The 20,161-nt window shown below is 38.0% G+C and overlaps 1 protein-coding gene across 1 annotated transcript in view; it reads left to right on the top strand.

Moving 5' to 3' along the window:
- LOC134628263 (pleckstrin homology domain-containing family A member 6) overlaps window positions 1-10,080 on the top strand; it is a 66,437-nt gene extending 56,357 nt beyond the window's left edge. The window contains exons 16-23 of the mRNA XM_063475031.1: window positions 257-332; window positions 588-691; window positions 1,409-1,567; window positions 2,476-2,622; window positions 2,764-2,894; window positions 7,179-7,327; window positions 7,955-8,062; window positions 8,383-10,080. Of these exons, the coding sequence (XP_063331101.1) occupies window positions 257-332; window positions 588-691; window positions 1,409-1,567; window positions 2,476-2,622; window positions 2,764-2,894; window positions 7,179-7,327; window positions 7,955-8,052 (864 nt within the window). The 3' untranslated portion in view covers window positions 8,053-8,062; window positions 8,383-10,080. The remainder of the gene's footprint in view (window positions 1-256; window positions 333-587; window positions 692-1,408; window positions 1,568-2,475; window positions 2,623-2,763; window positions 2,895-7,178; window positions 7,328-7,954; window positions 8,063-8,382) is intronic.
- The last annotated feature ends 10,081 nt before the right edge of the window (window positions 10,081-20,161 follow it).

The following is a 20,161-nucleotide window of genomic DNA, read 5'->3' as shown; positions in this document are numbered from 1 at the left end:
GGCAGCTGGTCAGCTGCACAGTAAAGGTATAGTACTGTTAAACAATGGGTTACTGCAATTCCTTTAAAATAAGAAGACTTTTTCAACCATAGTGTGATTGCATCATTGGGGATTCTTCAGGTGTACCAGCCGTTTCTTCCATTACAAGGCATTATCTAATGCATTCTTGTTAAACCAAAGGTTTTTGAACAGTATTAGAATCGTTCACTACCTTCAGGTTCAGTGCTAACAAATTAAAAATATCTCTGCATTGCAGCCCAAGTTTGGAGAATCGAACAATATCAGTGATGTTCAGGAGCAGGCCCAGGACAGGCAGTCCACCATGAATAAAGGTACAACAGTTTAATATCAAGATTTAAAAATGGAAATAACAATGACAACAATAGCTTGGGTATGCAGAGATACATTCTTTAAGGTGCTTATAATAGCAAGTTAAAGATAAAGATTCAGTATTCTGTCTTTTGACGTCTGATTGCATGAATTAATCAAGTGACACTTTAAAGACTGACTCATAGTGTTATGTTTGAGAATACAGACATGTTTTTTTGGCCTGTACTTATAAATGCATTTATTTTTTCACATGCCAGTTGGCATTGTTCCTCCTAGAACCAAATCCCCCACTGATGAATCACAGAGGAACTTTACTGAAGTTCATCGCCGTAACAGCAGAGTGCTTAATGGAGTCTCCAGGGTATGTCAACCCACTCTGGTTAGGAGAGAAAAAATATAAGCCTTAATAAACAACAAACAATAATAAACAATGAACAGGTTAGTGGAACTGAGAAACATGTGAAATGGGTCATATTCACAACATTAGACATGAATGCACATAAGAGGTTGTAACGTGGGTTGTACTCAGTGGTTGAGAGGAGCAGTGGAAACACTTAGCAGGACAGTCAGAAAAACTCACGACCACACTGGTACTGGGAATTCCACAGTGCTTGTATTTTAATGCAAGCACCTTACAAAGCCCCGTTGAACAGCTACTAATTATCATACATGAAGCACAGTGTTCCTACAACCCATTGCAAAAAGTTAAAGAGGTCCGAGTCCATACACTCACTTGCAAGCAAGTGGCTCTCATACTCCACAGTGGGCAGTGGTGCATACTTATGACATCACTAACCCTTACATTGTCTTAAAGAGACACCACACCACTGCAACTGTTACAAGGTTGATATTTATTTTAGCGCTGTCAGCGTTAATCTCGTTAAAATGACGTTAATGCCATAACCGCCATAACCACAAATCTCCACCATAACGGAGATTTGCCGCGTTAATGCGGTTATGGCGTTAACGTCATTTTAACGAGATTATCACTGACAGCATTAATTTATTTATAATCCATTTTATTATGTTTTTATATGAGAGAAATTATCTCTAAAAATAAGCCTGTTCTCTGTCACAGGAGCGCCCAAAAAGTGCTGCTTTTCCCACAGAAATTAAGATGAAGATGAGTGTGGAGGAACAGAATGAGCGACTTCGTCGCAACCAGTGCAGCTCTATGAGGGACAAAAGGAGAAGCCTAAACCTGTCAGGAGGCCAGTCTCCAGCCAATTACAAAGTGGTATGAGCAAGCTAATGGTGATCCTTGTCATGTGTTTAATTGTAGTATTGTCACAGTGAGCTAGTAAAGTAAAAATAAATCATGTATGTGTTTATTTTTCAGATGACAGTCATAGAGTTATAAAGAACTTTCACACATGTACTGCAGCTTGAAATTTTTCTCAATATCACACATTTCCCAGATTTCCCAAATTGTTGCTATCATACCTGCCTATCCCAGTACAAAGCTTTGTAATTTCCATGTGAGTCCATCTGAGAAAGTTGTGGTCTAGCAAATTCACTTGGGTACAATAGCTCGACATAACCCATGTAAACACCAAGTAGTTACAACTTATCTGAAATGGACCTTCTCCTGTTGTGTGAATGTGATTCTCCAACACCGTCAGTTCATGTGTAAAAATGACAGAATGATAGAGATCACTTTACACTGATCACGCTGGGGTGGCTGTAGCTCAGAAGGTAGAGAAGGTCATCTGCTAATTGGAAGGTTGGTTGGTCGATTCCTGCCTGCTCCAGTCTGTATGCCAAATTTCCCAAGATACTAACCCCAAGTTGCTCTCCAGTGCGTCCATTGGAGTATGAATGTGTGTGAATGCTAGATAGAAAGCACTTGCATAGAAAAAGTGCTTGTGTGAATGAGGCAAGTTCTGTAAAGTGCTTTGAGCACTCAGATATGGTAGGAAAGTAAAAACCAGTCCATGTACCATGCGTATTGTCCACCTGTTTGTATTTCTGGTACTTCCAGGTGGGTAAGATAATCCACTGAAAAACATTGCCAATATTTACAAATATAAAACCAGTGATTGAGATAGGCCAAAGTTGTATGACTAGTGTATACGCGTTTTAGCTAGCTGATGATTTGATTGTATCTGCCTGTGTGTCCTATCTAGTTTGTGTTTGTATTGACAGGTTCGTAGGCGGCTGACAGCTCATGAGATTGACATCAAAGACTTAGAGAAGGCAGTTCGAGGACAGGGGCAAGAGTCACCAGAGGAAGAAATTGCTCGTCTGAGACGTTTACAGATTGAACCAGAACATTACAACATCGGCAAAGAGGTGAAATAAATTGAATCAGTTATTAACTTTGTGGCTATTTTAAGGCAGGTATGTTGAAAATAGAGTCATAATAGCTTACCTTTGTGTCCAAAATCATAAAAGACAAAGATAACAGAGAGTTTTTCTTTCTTGTTATAAAAGATGGCTCCTGACAAGGTTGTGATCCCTGAGCGCTACCTGGATGTGGAGAAGGACACTCCCTTGAGCCCAGAGGAGCAGAAGGAGAAGCAGAAGAAGCTAGAACGAATCAAGACCCTTATTGCCAAATCAAAGTACAGTTTTAACTTCCTTTAAATTTCTAGCAAAAGTCTGTTTATTTAAAGCTGTACACATTTTAAATTGCTAACATCTTTTACCTCTTCCTTTATAATAAAAGGAGAAGATATTCAAAACTGAACTGTGGTTAGAAAAACAATTTGTTGTCATGAGTCGCTGAGTGGCAGGCAGGATATCGGACCCAAAAGCAGACTTCACAGAGGCAAAAATGCAAACTCAAAAAGCAGCTTTATTGCTGACTCAAGGGAAAAAGCATACAATACTACACTGGGATAATATAAACAAAAGTCATGGAGAATCACAGAGTGAAACGCACACAGCATGAGGGAGGACGCAACATGGAACTGAGGGAGATGTGGACACAATACAGAGAAAGATAACAAGGGACGTGGGAGCACACGGGGAGCACAGCTGAGACAAATAATCATAACGAGACAGGGCAGGAGCAAACACAACATGACGTACACTGACGGGAGACTATCAAAGTAAAACAGGAAGTACACAGAGGGGGAGAGAGAACACAGAGGAGCACGAGGGAGAGCACAGACTGGGCTGGGGAAACATGATGAAATAAAACACAACCAGTGTTGGGCAGTAACGGATTACATGTACCGGCATTACGTATTTAAAATACAAAATATGAGTAACTGTATTCCGTTACAGTTACCATTTAAAAAGGTGGTAATCAGAATACAGTTACTTTGTTGAAATAAATGGATTACACAGCGATCTTTTCCTGTTTCACATGTTAGGCTGTGTCCTCTCTATTTTTGGTAATTCCACGCTGGTGGAAACCCAAACAAAACACGCATTAAGAGGCTCTAATGTCTGTGTCTCAATCTCGTGGCCCATGTCAGCTGTACTTGCGGTCCGCATAATGACGTAAAGAAATATTTAAAAAAATTATTGTTCAAAAAATTATTTAATTTGAAGGCAATAGGCAGAGTGTTACAGGCATAGCCCTAAAGAATGTAGCCTCATGGGCAGTGTAGCCCAGTTGTAAGTAAGCTATTAAGACTCGACTGTACACTGTGTTCGTGTTTTCCTCTGAAACAATAAGTTCCGTTGGAGCAGCCTTTCAACGCCTCTCTCTGTCTCTCGCTAGCAAAGTTGACCCAGACAACAAAGTAAAGCTAGTTTTCAGCTACGAGCCCGACACGAACCCGACGTATTAGCCAGAGGTCCCTTTACTACGGTTCAGAGCCGCGGACCTGTTTTATATACGCGAGGGATAGTTTTCTATACGAGATCGCTGCAAAAAGTGCAGCCTTACCTAATGTCCACCTACTGTTACTCATTCATATTAAGATTTAAACATCTAGTTGGTACTGGTATGGCGAGTAGCCTTCAGTAATAGTAATAAATCACACAGCAATAGTACATTCATGTAGTTGTAAAAAGCATGATAATATATTAAGTAATCCAAAGTATTCAGAATACGTTACTCTCACTGAGTAACGTAACGGAATAAGTTACAAAATACATTTCGGGGCATGTAATCTGTAATCTGTAGTGGAATACATTTTAAAAGTAACCTTCCCAACACTGAACACAAGGAGGGGAAACAAGGCACAAGCACTCACACAATTAAATAAACACCGATGCGCAGAGGGAGACACAGAGTACAAAGGTTAACATAGAATAAACTCAGGATACCACAAAGAATCATAAACCATAATACAACAGGTCATAAAAACACAAAATGCTGGGTCAAAAGGACCCAGAACCATGACATTTGTAAGAATAAGGAATACTTTATATACCCCAAAATTTGAAGAATTACTATGTCCCAGGTCTAAAAACATATAAAACAATTTACCTAAAATAAATACAATATCCATTAAGGAACCCAAACTGACAATACAAAAGCTGAACCTTTCAGTTTTAACAGTGTGACTCTTTTACATTGACTCAATTTATCAGACTAGGATTTACTGTATATAATGAAATGAAACTGACACATAACTAAGCATACTTGTCAGGACAAACTGTGAGGGGTGGCAAAATGACAGACTTTCACAAAAAAGAAAACACTCCAGTGAAATTTAAAGTAGTGAAGCAACTTCTTTACTCGAGTAAAAGTGAAAAAGTACAGGCTCTGAAATGTACTCAAAGTAAGAAAGTAAAAAATAGCTCCTTAAAGAACAATTCTGTCAGCTATTTTTGTGCAAACTTAACTAAACCTTGTGCTATAATAATAACAAAAAAATTTTAGTACATGAGAATGTTATTCCAGTCTAAATTCTAATTCTAATGAATGTGACATTACAAAAAAGCTTTAAATTTGCATTTTATCAAGTATCACTGAGCAATCGTTACCTTTATATAACCTTTCTTAGCCTCTCTTCATCCTCCACTGTCCCATCCATCTTTCTCCATCTTTGTGTGTAGTTAGCTCTTTTTCTGCATTCTCCCTTAGAAGTTTAGCTAGCAGATCAAACGTGCAACAAACTGCACACAAACAGTTTGTGTGTTTGCTCATATTTGTTGAGCAAATAGAAATGTCCTCCTCTTCAGTAGCATTAACAAGATTCTGAAGTACGGTCCACTCCAGAGTATAAAGCTATAATATGGCTGTGGTTATCAATGATTTTTCATCTAAGAAGTTCATGAAGTAATTACTAGTTAGCGTTAAAGGGATGGTTGGCTCAACAGAGCTCTGACTTTTTGTCAGCCTGGCTACAGTGCTGAAGAGAAACCTGGGGTTGTTCTGATTTTCTTCAATCAGTGATGAATAGTAAGATGTTCTGGCTTTATGGAGGGCTTTCTTATAAAGCAGCAAACTATTTCTCCAGGATAAATGAAGACCCTTTTAAATTAGTGAGACCCCATTTCCTGTCCAGTTTATGAATTATCTGCTTTAAGGAATGCATTTGTGAGTTTATTGAGATTTAAATTTATAATCTGCATACGTATTTCCTGGCTACATTATTTTATAGAAGAGAAGGTCTAACTTTGGGCCTAAAAGGTCTTGACAGGAAACACAGGCTTGTGCAGAGTATGCTTTGCAAAAGTGAAACTGAAAGCAGAGTCTGAGTGTAAGTATTTTGAGTAGGTTATGAACAATCAGGTTATTCTTTAGTATCTTTTATGTATCTATATCTTTGGATTAAGCTTTTAGTAGAGGTTCTTGATTAAAACATTTACTCAACATATTACATATAAAGTTCCAATTAGGTTTTTGGTGAGAGGTCAGAAGTGCAACGGGAGAGATGAGAGAGCATTTAAGGACGAGACACACATACACACACAGTTTCAGTTGTGTACGTGCTGGCCTTCTGTTTAGTGGAAAGGTTACAAGGTCTAGCTGGGGAGCTGAGAGGTGAAACAAAGTGCAAGCAGAAGCTGACACACACATACACCCACATACACACACACATCGTAGATAGACTCAGTTATATAGGTAAAAGTTAATCATGTTTTGCTTGCAACTGCAAAATTGTGCGTGCATATGTGACAGTTTGTGCAGAACGTGTGCCTGATGTTCCAGACAGATAAGCGAGCGTCCGGGGACAACAGGAAGACACCTGGATGGAGACGAGACGATGCTCTTTTTAAACTATGTTAAAAGTCATTGTGGTTTTGGATTGACGTAGGAGATATTGTGTCTGCCTGGCAACAGAAAGGGGGGCTGTACTATTTCACCCCTATAAAGTCTTTGTTCTGACTATTGTAAGACAGTTCAACACTGAATCTGTACAGTGTTGGCTCCACGCTGCGTGTATTCATTAAAATGTCGTCTAACTTTACCCGGCCGGATCAGTGGTCGTTATTTTGGAATCCCCCTCAATTTATGAATCTTAACAAGTTCTACCAGGGAGTCAAGCACTTCTGATTTGAGGCTTTCTTTTTCAGAGGTGTCACATCATCCAAAGCCTTGAGACGACTGTTGTTGTGATTTGGCACTGTATAAAAAAATTCACAATATCCCTAGTTGGACACAGTGGGAACTATTAATGTGATAACTGACCTGTGTGGCAGTATAGTTTAGATAGCTGCTCTAAATTGTGTTGGTACATGACAATGAAGAAATGAACAGTGGTGCAATGACTTCCTTAACTCAGGTACAGCATTTTCAGAAAAAACACGTACTGTAATGAAATGTATTTCTCACGCTGTGTAATTCATTATTGAAAAGTTAAATGTTATTAAGAAATTGAGGGTTTTGTACGTATTTTTTCTAATATTTTCCTGTGTGGGTATTTATAAATTTACTAAATATATATATTGAAAGATTTAAATTTTTATGAATGTTATCACATTCATGTACTTCCTGTCAGTCTGCAGAATATGGTTCCCCTTCTGGACGGCCCAGTGGAAGGTGGAGCTCCAGCCAGCTCCCAGCAGCAGTTGCAGGAGCAAGAGAAGCGTATTGAGATCTCCTGTGCTCTGGCTGCTGAGGCCTCTCGTCGTAGTCGCCTTCTCTCTGGTGAACACTCTCACCGCATGGCAGCATCACATGGCACCTGAGTCCACCACACTCTTTCAAAACTAAGTCATGACATAGACAGGACCACAGTGGCACAATTGCTCTCTGTGTTTTAAAGCCCTGACTGGTAGCTGCTTTTATGTGCATGAACTTTGTGTGCTTGCTTTACTGTTTTTGCTGCTGTCCTGTATATATATCTATATCTATCTATCTATATCTATATCTATGTCTATATATAGAGATAGATATATATATATATATATGTATGTCCAGTCAGTACAAGATATATATATATATGTATATTACTATCAGCTTCAGTTAACTCTAAATGCTCATTTAAAAACAGTGCATGGTGACACACTAAAAAGATGTAAATATTATCTAAAATTTTAACCTTCTCATCTTTACTTTGCAAAAATACAGAAAATGTGTCCTTGAGCTTATTCAACTGTACTTGTGTTACTTTGCAGTGTCTCAGATACTCGTAGCTGAGAAACAATTCAGACTAATCAAAATCACATGAAGCCCAGTCTGCAGCTTCTTTGATGCTCCATGTCTGAGTGGAAAGAAGTCACTGCTCTGTTTTGTTTTACATTTTCACCTTCTGCCCGTCTCTTCTCACTGCAGCTCAGTGTGCCTCCAGTTCTCCAGTCTCCCCAACAAACATAGTTTCTCCCCCTTCCTCGGCTGACTTTCCCAACTCCACCCACACCATGAAGGTGTGATTCTCACAAGGTGAGTCTCTATTAGCAGCACAACCTTTCCACCTGTCCTATTCAGAAGACCGTCTTCTTACATTACTCTCTGGTGCTGTTTTTGTGTGATATCTCCCAAATGATATGACTCTTTATAAGGATGTAGGTTTTGAAAAGTCGTAGTTATGTTCACAATGTGGGCAATTGTTCCCTCAGTAATATCACAGTCTGGATGCTTCTTTTATTAATTTAAAACATCAAAAGAAAAATGACATGGTTATACAGAAAAAGTATAACCATTTATTACCCACAATAAGCTATCTTTGCCTCTCTTATAATTTTCTTTTATTCCTCTTTTAGTTCAAGCCCTGGGTGCTGTAAAGGTTGATGGAGCATCTTTCTGAGGATTGACTCAAAAAACTGGAAAGTCTCAGAAAATGGAAAAAGAAAGACCAAATTTTTACAACAAAATCATTTAAATGTGTCAAATTAAATTTCTGGGAGGTAATAACAATTTGAAATCCAAAATACTCATGAACTCAAGACTCCTCCTGTTATATATGCACTGTAATGACAAAGGAACACTGAAGATCACTTAGCATACTTCTTTTTCTTTTAGCTCAGGATATATCCTACAAAGTAGAGATTACTGAAAAACTAACAAGGGAACATAGCATATAAGAAGCTCACGCTGAAGATCAACTATGAAAAAAAGCTACAGAGAGTATGAAGAGAGACAGTTTCTAACAGTGTGATGTAAATGAATCTAAAGATGCATCTGGACCCTGAAAGCCAAAGTGAAAGTCAAAGAACCAACCAGCCCAACTACTGGCCTGTGAAGCTCAGTGAGGAGTGAGGCTGTGGATATTTATTCACACTGGTTGAAGCCTTTGGAAAGTTTCGTGTAACAGAATCACATTTTCTTTACGGTCGGATGCTGTGTAAAATGCAAATAAAAACAGAATGTAATGATTTACAAACAAATTAATTACGTTTATGAAAACGGTACAAGAAAAACTATATATAATAAAAAGGAGAAATTGTTTTTGAAAAGAAGAAGCTCCCAAGTTTAGTGTAATTCATTTCATAATGCACCAAATGTTTACAGTGAGTGATTGACCTGAAGTGGAGGCAGGCCATTTTAGGACCTGGACATGTTATCAATGCTGATACAGTCCAAGGATTTGGCAGAAAAGCAGATGTGTGTTTGAGAGCATGTTGCTGTATAAACTTGTACACATATCGTTGCATGTAAGTAAATGGTGCCTTCACAGATGTTGAAAATATCTATACCATGATGCACCCTCAAATTGTTACTGATGCTAGCCTTGAAGCTGTGCATCAGTGACACGCAGCAGCTTTAAAATATGTTGCTGCTTTATGTCAACATTTGATATGGATCTTTTGTTTTTCTTTACATTTTATACAGCCTACCAAGAGCTGAACACAGATGCCGTGTAGTCATGTACCCTTCGTGGTGTTACAGGTTTGTCTCTGAGCACGATGTCCCCGACGCTGAAGAGACCTATAACCTCTGTACATTGAAATAGCCATCTGACTGGTGTGGGTACTGTACAGCAAAAATTGAGGGATGTTGAAAATTTATGTAGCTGAAATCTGGTGGAAACCAAGACAGGTTGTTGCATATGAATGTAATTTAAATTGGACTCACATATGGGATTGCTAGTTCTATTTTTAAGGGACATGATTACCTCAACACAGACACATACTGCATTTGGTTAAATGGCTTTGCACTTAACATCAAATTCAGTAAGAGTTCCTCGACGACTTTTCCCTGTGATTGTGTCACGTTTTTAGGTATGTGGATTGTTTGTTTCTATAAATAATGATATGCTGTATATGGAATGGGACAATAGAAGTGACCTTAGAAGAGCAGTTTGGTAGTTTGTTATTTAAAAGATGTTCTCTTTTGTGAGGTATTATATACTGAAATACTGGCATTTCATCCAGTAATGCAGTGCCATAACATGTTATTTGCTTCTTGTACTGTATATACATATATATATATATATATATATATATATATATATATATATATATATATATATATATAGTAACAAAAAAAAAAGCTAGGTGCGCTCTGTGATACTTAAAACCTTATAAGTATCATGTTACAATGGAAAGTAATCAGGTCCTCACCAGGTTTTAAAATGGGGCCAATACAAGAACAAAACTCTGCACATTACAGTGTGTTATTATTTAGGTGTGAGGAAACCTAAGAACGCCTTTATTGCTTTTATTTGGATTACCAAGGTCAGTAATAGCCAGGTGCAATAGTACTTGATTAACTGATCCACAGCAAGTGTGACACCTCTATAATAGCAGAAGTGGTCTGGAGCATTCAGTCGTGCCATAGAAGAAAGACCGTTATCTTAGAGAAGCAACTATTGCTGCCGATCAGTCTGGGAAGAGTTATAAGGCCATTTTCTAACAATTTAAAGTCACCCCAAAGTCAGACCATGAAATGCTTAGAGAAATTGCTACAACTCTCAGTTAGCATGTTAGATGTTAAGGTTAATAACAGTACAATGAGAAAACAACGTTTATTTTCTCTAAAAACAAGATGGCAGCATGGCATAGTTTGCAAAGACTTCTGTAACAATTGCATTTGAACAGACAAGACCAGAGTGAAGATGTTTGGTCACAATGCACAGTACCAGACAAAGCATACTATGACCTCATAGGAGAGTGATCCTAAGCACATCAACAAGAAAGCAAAAAAAAAAAAAAAAACAACCCACAAAACATTAATAATCTAATCAAATCTACAATAAGAAGGATATGAGTAGAACTGAGGTGTTATTATAGTCCACAGTTCAGACCCCAACTATTGTCCTCATGACAGGTGTCCATGAACAAATGTCTGCAAACCTCAATAAACTGAAGCGACTGTATAGAAGAGTACGGCAAAATGGCTCCACAAGTATGTGAAAGGTGATGAGAGGATACAAGCTACTGAATCATTGGATGTCATTAGTTTTTCACACACTGCTTATGCATTTTGTCTTTGTTAATTAAATCAATTATGACATAATGTTAAACTTAATGTTCATCTCAAATTGTATGTACCTCATTTTAAAACCTGGTAAGAACTATACATAATTGTTTTATCATTCCCTTAGATTGATAGTATTTTCTTTTTACCATGACCTTAGGCTTTGCAAAATGTGCAGAAATGACTGCATTTGTTTGGTTGTTTGTTTTGTTGCTTTGTTTTGGGGTGTTTCACACATGGACATGCAGAACTTTGATCCTCTTTGAAACCGTGCCCACAGTTAAAGATACTCTCACTGACTAGAGTATCAGAAGGACTAATAACTTTTTTTTTTTTGCTAATTTTTAAATACAAATATAAATACGCTGCACAAAAATGAAAGAAACACTTTTTAATCAGAGAATAGCATGAAATGAGTGAAACTTCGAGGACATGTGCCATCTGCTCCAGCCTGTCAAACATAAACAATCTTTCCTTTTAAGTACCGTAATTCCCGGACTACAGAGCCCACCTGATTAAAAGCCGCATGCTCTAATTTTAGAAAGAAAATCAATGTTGTACTTGTACAGGCCGCACCGGATTTTAAGCCGTATGCGTTTCACTCGTAATATGAGATATTTACACAGAAATACTACACGTGAGGATTTTTAACGTTTAATCTGTAAGGTAACATAAACATGGTAACATGAACGTTATGGTAACAAACAAAAATACATACTGCAAATGCTTTTTTTTCCTCGAACAGCGCCTGTAACACGGCTACCTCTAAGTATACGTACGTATCGGTAACACACAAATTACGTTGCTTATGTATTTTTTTACGGAACAGTGCAAAAACAACATTACAACATCTCTTAACAACCGGTAAAAATATATACCGTCTATATACTACTTATCAATTTTATTGGTCTACTGTTACCAGGCAAAATGTTTTTGGCCGCATGAAAAAAAAATACATTAGCCGCACGTCAGTATAAGCCACAGTGTTCACAGTGTGGGGAAAAAGTAGCGGCTTATGACCTGAAAACTACGGTACTTAGGAAATCCTTGAATTTATAAAAACAAAACAAAACAAACAAACAAAAAAAAAAACAGGAAAACAAATCACTGTATTCAGTCGTAATACTTTTTCTGACTATATAAATGCAGTAGACACATAAACTGTGATGTCTTAAGCCAAAAACTAGGGTTGCCAACTCCCTGAAAAATACATAATGGATACCTCGTGGCCAAGGCCGGGCAACCCAGTTGTCTTCACCCTTCCCAGTGTGGTGAATTTTGTAGCTCTTTTTTTTTTGTGTGTGAAATTATTTTTTTAACCATTTGACTTGAATTTGATTTAAGTAGATGCATATTCTTTGTGATATGACCATATGGGAAACAAATGATCATTTAGCCATTTATTTTTAGCTCAAAATGACAACATTAACACAATAAAACAGGTCTCTTTCTTAAACAGAAGCCTGTCATGCTTAACTTTTGAGAATTATTATTATTATTATTCATCTATGTATTACTTTTATGTATTAGTCATCTATTTGTTGTAATCATCTATCCTTGCAGTTGTTTATTACACAAAATAAATTATATTATCACACTTCTGGCCACATAGCGCTGATATTCACTGCACATGCCCATATTAACCTTAACCAGAGGGTTTAAAAAAACAAACCAGTGTTTACATACCATATCTGCTTCTGCTGTGGCCTGGTGGACAAAAAATTGGTGAAGGGTTCCCCGAGCTTTCACGCCCCTCGTGTTCTTCATGTGCCCACCATTAGAAGCATGCCTATGGAAAAAGTGCGCCGGCACACAGTGCAGTGCGCTTTATAGGTGTTATCGTGCACTTTTCCAGCCAGGTGTTTTCCTTTTCCCATTCCTCCCTGTACTTTTGCAGCCTTTTTTTTTTTCTTTCTCTGAGGGGAACAAACATTGCTGGTCTAATGCTGGGCTTACACTGTGCGATTTTTGGCCCATTTTGAGCCGATTTTTGAGTCGTGCGACCGATTTGGTGATCGGCCCGATTTTGGCCTTCATCGTGCATCGTGTAGTATACGTGGGGTAACAAGATTAACACCTCATGACCAGCTCCCGATCATCAATCGCTCGTGAGGGTGTCACCGCAGCCGCTGACGCGCAAACACGTAAACGTCGGTGAAAAAGACGGAGCAGCGCGGCTGTGCAGCGTGTGATCTGGACACAAGTGATGGAGGCACAACTTGTAGAACTATGGTAAGCTCATCCGAGCCTTTTCGATGTGGCCTCACAAAATTATCAGGACCACAACAACCGTGAAAATAGTTGGATTTACATCGCTGCTCAATCACAGCTGCCTGATCAATGTTTTTCATTAGCAATTTAGCAAAGTTGATGGTGGTGGTGTGCGTGTCTGTGTGAGTGAAAGACAGAGAGGGAGAGTGAGCGACAGATTTTCTGTTATCACCTTCATTTTATGGACGCACAGTGTGAGCACTCAGGTCGCATCAGAGCATCGGGCCGTATAGTGTGAGACTCTGCATCGTGACCTACCAACTTATAACCCTGCCAGTCAATCGTGCAGTTTGAAAATCGCACAGTGTATGCCCAGCTTTAGGTGTACTGTCGTCCGAGACTTGCACCGCAGTGTCGGCGTTTGTTTCCCTGTTGGCCATGCTTCTTGTTGTGGTCATCTGTTGTCTTCCGGTATTTTCTCCGTAAGCGACCTTTCCTCGACCAATGAGATAAGCGGTAATCTGAATTGTCATACTTGAATTGTCATAAGTGTGCTGTTAGCTCATTGGTCACAAAGCAGGAGAGGGGCTGGGAATTATGTTTTCAAACAAAGCGTTAATTCCATTAACATTTATAGACTACTTTTGACTCTCACTGTATTACGGGACAAAGTGCGTCCCTTATTAGCTCAATACGGGACGTGTACTTTTGTTTCTAAATACAGGACGATTCCGTTTTTTAAGGGACGGTTGGCAACCCTACCAAAAACACACCTTTCTTGAAAGTTACCAGTTTATGTTATAGACACACTGTATTAGATTCACACATGTACACCTCCCTGTTTGGTGTGTATTCTTTGTGCTTTTTGCCCTGAAACTCTATTGTAAAGGGTCTGTGAACAGACTGAGTGACAATAGCCACAGAAACAATGAATTTTAAATGAAGCAACCCAAATGCAGTTGAAGTGCAGACTTTCAGCTTTTATTCAGTGGGTTGATCAAAAATAAATATGAGGAAGTGAAGCATGTTTTAACTCAACCCTTTCATTTAAATATTGTCTACCTTACCTTGCAAGCTGCTTTTAAAGCACCTTGAGGTAACTGTTACTGTGATTTGGTGCTGTATAAATAAAATTGAATTGAATTTCAGGGGTTTGAAAGTAATTGGACAAATTAAATAACTGAAAATAAAATGTTTGTTTCTAATACTTGGTTGAAAAGCCTTTCCTGGCATCGACAGCCTGAAGTCTTGAACTCGTGGTTTCCTCCTTTTTAATGCTCTGCCAGGCTTTACTTCAGTGACTTTTAGTTGATGTTTGTTTGCGGCCCCTTCTGAAGTTAGTCTTCAACAACTGAAATGCACACTCACTTAGTTTAAGATCAGGTGACTGCCTTGGCCATTCAAGAATATTCCACTTCCTTGCTTTAATAAACTCCTGGGTTGCTCTGGCTGTATGTTTGGGTCATTGTCCATCTGTATTATGAAACAAGGCCCAATCAGTTTGACTGCATTTAGCTGGATTTAGCAGACAGTATGTCTCTGAACAACTCAGAATTCATTCAGCTGCTTCTGTCCTGTGTCACACCATCAATAAACACTAGTGTCCCAGTGCCACTTGTAGCCATGTACACCCAAGCCATCACACTGCCTCCGTAGTATTTTACAGAGGATGTGGTTACTTGGACCATAAGCTGTTCCACTCCTTCTCCATACATTTTTTCTTGCCATCATTCTGGTAGAGGTTGATCTTGGTTTCATCTGTCTAATGAGTGTTTTTCCAGCACTGGTTGGCTTTTGTGAATGGGTTTTTCTTCAGCATGGAAATGATTCTGCAATCACCCACCACTGTTGTCTTTGACGTCCAGGTCTTTTTGTGTTGCTGACTTCATCAGTGCTTTCTTTCTTACTCAGAATTTACCAAACTGTAGCTTTTGCCATTCTTAATATTTCTCAGATGGATTTCTTTTCTGTTTTTGCAGCTTTAGGATGTCTTATTCCACCTTCATGTAGAGCTCTTTTCACCACATGTTTTCTGTTCATAGCAAAATCTTCCAAATGCAAGCACCACACCTCAAGTCAACTGCAGGCGTTTTATCTGCTTAATTGATAATGACATAACAAAGGAACTGCCCACACATGCCAATGAAAGAACACTTTGAGTCAATTGTCCAATTACTTTTGGTACCTTTGGTTAAGAAGCTGAATCTCCTAAACCCTTCATCCAGTTTGAATGTGGATACCGTCAAATGACAGCTGCTGGACAACTTTAGAAAATACGAAATAGTGTGCAGATTTTGAACTTTGTTAGTTAATTGATTTGGTGGCAATGGAGGCGGCCTTCAATAGGAAAAGCTGTGAAATACAAAGTTCCTGTTTTTCCACTATGACAGTGAGTCCACAGTAAGACAAAAAGGGCATTCTCTGTGAATTAACAACAAATTTATGTTTGTAATTATAAAATTACAGCACAAGACCTTTCTGTAATTTTCACATTTATCATGTAGTTTCACTGGAGGATCAGAAAATAATGACTTTTGTTTATTGGTTTATTGGAGTCTGATGTATTCAGAAATCACATTCAAAAGCTAGTGTGTTGTATTTCATGCTAAATGTAGCTATCAGTAATATGACTAACATTTTTACAACATTCTGAGTTTAACATTTTTATATTTATTTTGGATCTTAAAATAGAGAAACTGCTTTAACTATGCAAATTATAGTAAAAGGAGACAAATGCTATTCACTTGCTTTGTAAATAAAGAAGCAATAAATAAAATAAAGTAAATGTATACACTTTTAACTAGATGCTTATGGTTTCGTTACAGTATTTTGTATGATACATTGTCACTGTATAATATATTTTATTGTTGTTATTTTAATTCATTTTATGATGGTATTCACTGCCATGAAGTCTACTGAGGAAAACTGTCCTGTCTGTATATCTGAATGAATAAAGGGCATAACCAAAGACAATTTGGACTCTTTGAGTTTGAACAGGCTGGTGTATTTGTGATCATCTTAATTTCTAGTAAACATAAAGACTCAATTAGACGATTGGTTAAATTCAGAGGTGGAAAAAGTACAGACATTCTGCAAGTTGAAGGACACATACTAGCACTGAAAATACTCCAGTAAAAGTTGAAGTACTGATTCAACTTCTTTACTCGAGTAAAAGTAAAAAAAGTAGAGGCTCTCAAAGTAAGGAAGTAAAAAGTAGCTCATTGGAGAATGTCCCTACCAGCTATTTTTGTGCAGTGCTATATTAATGTAATAATAAAATAAAATTAATAAATGAGTGTAAAAACTTTACTTCAGTTTAAATTTTTATTCTAATAAATGCACTCAGCTTGAAAAAGAAAATTAAAAAAAATGTCTGAGTGTGTCTAGTGTCTGAGGTTGACTTTGCCTCTAAACAAAAAAAATACAGTGATCAGCTAATCTGCACTACTGCTGCTGTGAGGTTTAGTGATCTTTGTGGATTTAAAACTAGATTTAACAAGAGGTAACCAGGTGTTTTATGCATTGTCCTGTTCCATCCTCCACACTGACAGTACACTGTTTATGTTGTCTTTATACTAGAGGTGGGCGGATCGATCCAAATATTGATAGTATCGTTACCAACTCTGGTATTGGTATCGGGTCAATACTAGTGCGACAGGATCGATACTTTATTTCTGTCCTCTTAAGTTCAGTATCTGTATTGGTATGAGCAATACTGGCCCTGTATTTATTTGGTATTGGATAGATACCAAAATCTGTGCAATGCGCACAGCACTACTTTATACTAAACAGTATGAAGGTGAAGTTCAATCAATCAATTTAACCATCATCAGCTTAACTTCAAACTAATTTCTGATACACTTAATGTAACCTAACTCTGACCATGAGCACCACAGCCACTGTGCACCAGTCCAGCACAATGCTTTAATTTAAATCCATCACATTCCTGCAAGCTAACCAGTTAATCCTGCACTAAACTGCAGTTTTTTTCATGTAACCTTTTAATAGCAGCTAGTCTATTTTTGTTGTTTTTTTAGCACATTTCACATAATGTCACATGTGCATATGGAACGCAGGGACTGACATAATGAATTAGTTAAATACACCATTAAATAATTAATGAAATGTGGCATTAATTAATTAAAACTGTAAATAATTAATTAAATAAATATTTACAACACATTTAATTAATTAATTATTGACACATTTAATAATTTATTGACATAATTAATTAATAACACATTTAAATAATTATTGACAGTTTTAATTAATTATTTAATGATGTATTTATTTAATTCATTTTGGCACTATTGTCCCCTTCATGTCTCACCTTGAAATCATTTTATCTGTCAGCCTCACCCATCAAACTAAGTGGGCGGGGTTAACGCTGCCACTGCAGCTTCTCTAACATTTGATTGGTTGTCGTGCAAAGTAAGTCAAGACAGGTCGATCCTAGATAATCGATTGCTTGTGTGGACTTGGGGCAGCCAGGTATCCCAGAATGCATTTCAAATCACAGGCAGCAATGGCGGCGGTGTAAAGTTTTAAAATACCCCGTTTTTCTGTCACCAACTACACTTTTAATAGTGTTTTAGCCGCGAATGTCGCAGCGTAATCTTCACATGTCTGGTCAGGTTGTCAACATAGAACATGTTTACAAAAGTGCTCAGATGTTTTCAGAGATGTCACTCGCTCTGCTAACAGTCAGCTGACAGAGTGCACCGAGCTCACAGCCCCGGTGTTCCAGCTTCACTGTTTGTTTGTTTGTTTTAGCTCAACAGGCCCTCAGTTTACCTGCATGCATACTCCTCACCTGTCAGCTGTTTAACACCTGCTGCTAATTCAAGAAACACGCCCACGTTACCTGGTGATAGTCACAGTTTAACTGGGCAGCCGGTGCTCGATATAACGCAATGTCGGCGCATTTTTCGGCACAACATAAGTAAATATAGTTTTTTTCCCGAGCGCAGAGCTGCTGGAGCTTGTTTCCCTACAGAGCACTTTATAGGCAAACCCACTTTATCAGCGCCTGATGTCCAATCACCGGCAGACAGCTTTGAAACCTCACCTGAGTTTTAGCTCTCAGTGGTTAAACGCTGGACTTAATTCACTCAGGTTTTGTCTGTCGGGTCACGTTTACTTCACTGTTTTATTTACAACTGAGCAAATCAGTTTGGCTGAGGTTAAAGTTACGTTTCATAACTGCATAGTTTTACAGACGTTTAATGGTTCACTGGCACATGTGTTAGACTGAACCATTCACTTTTCTTTATCTGGTGTGTTTTGGATTTAACAGTGAATTTTGAGAATAAACTGACTTTTAAAATGTTTTTATACAAAGAGGAAAGAGAAGGCGCATTTCCACCGAGAGGAGCAGAGTTTGCAACAGCCTGTTCATCATGCAGACTGCAACCTGGACAGAAATATTATATCATCTGTTTTTTAATAGTTATTCAACTCTAAGCACCAGCTATCTGTTAGAATTTTTAGAGTTTACTTAACTAAAAATAAACGAGGTTAACATATAATTTGTGTGAGGTTTTTTTTTTTTTTTAATGTTTCGGTCATGTTATGTTTACCTGTCAAAGGTTTGTTACAAACTATGAAACACATCGTGCAGACTTCTGGATGTTAGAAGAAAACTAATACTGCTCATGAATGAGACTAAAGGCAGGAAGGTGTCCTTTAAAACTAAACATGTTAATAGGACCTCCCTGTTTATATCATAGTTTATGATATAGCACGTGTATTTCAGTAATAGCCTACTGATTTCAGTGCAGTGGTGAACAGTCACACAGCTCCGTGGGCGTTATCTGTGATACTCCTTAACTATAATTTATCCAAGTTAACTTCAGTTAACCATTCAGACAGTTCTTTTGCAATGAAAAACATAAACACTCGTGCTGCCGGTAGGTTTCCGCTGTGCCAGCTGTTTACATTACAGCTGCTTATGCAGTAACCATGGTAACCTCGGACTCTGAGCGGCTGGATCGACAGAGGTCAGACAACAATTTTACATGTATGATCTTAAAACAGGACACAGCCACTATACGTCCTGGCCTCATATCAAATGTGAACGCAGACTGAGTCTATGTTTGACGTTTGTTTTCCATCTAATCTTCCTCTCAAACATTTAAACAGCAGCGAGTCTGCAGCTGAGGGAATACAAACTCAAACTGTCGGAACAGGTTCGATCGTGGATTCATTTGGTGATTTATTAAATGTATAAATGTTATTCTAATCTGCTGCTGAGTCTCTTACGCTGATGAAAATGGAGATAACACAGATCATGAACATCTGTTCAACCAATCACATTCATTCCACTTTGATCTGCGACAAACTGACGCGTTCATCTCTGTTACAGTGTTGTGTTAGACTGCTATATTTTTGTGTTCTTTATACTCTAGATTTTCACGTCTCTGGAATAGTTGGCAGTAATAAGGATGCTTTTCTGTAAAATCATATAGATATGACCCGTGACATATTCGTAGATGACCGTTAGATTAGTCAGCTGGGAAACTCTGGATTAACTCAGAGAGCTGAAGATATCGTGGAGATGCTGACCTCGCTCCGTGGTGTGCAGGGCCGTTTACCCTCATGATTAATATTCACAATAAAAATATTAGCCGAACATCATGAAGTCTGTGTTTCATAGTGTCGACCAACCTTTGTACAGTTAAACCTAACAGTTACTACATGACGGAAACACCAACGTTTTCTCTTTTAATAAAGTTTATGCGTTTATACACAGGTCACGCTGATTATTGAACAAAAACGCAAAGAACAGCTGTTAATCAGATTTATTTGCTCTCCCTCCTCCTTAAACATGTTTTTAATGTTAGTTATAATTCAGAATTGGCGACTGGAACAGGTATGACACATACGAACATCAGGAAATAAAAACCTGATAAA

This window comes from Pelmatolapia mariae, linkage group LG5, assembly GCF_036321145.2.
Source record: "Pelmatolapia mariae isolate MD_Pm_ZW linkage group LG5, Pm_UMD_F_2, whole genome shotgun sequence".
Taxonomy (NCBI): Eukaryota; Metazoa; Chordata; class Actinopteri; order Cichliformes; family Cichlidae; genus Pelmatolapia; species Pelmatolapia mariae.
Note: the sequence above shows the minus strand (reverse complement) of the source record. Positions and strands in the feature narration are given on the sequence as shown.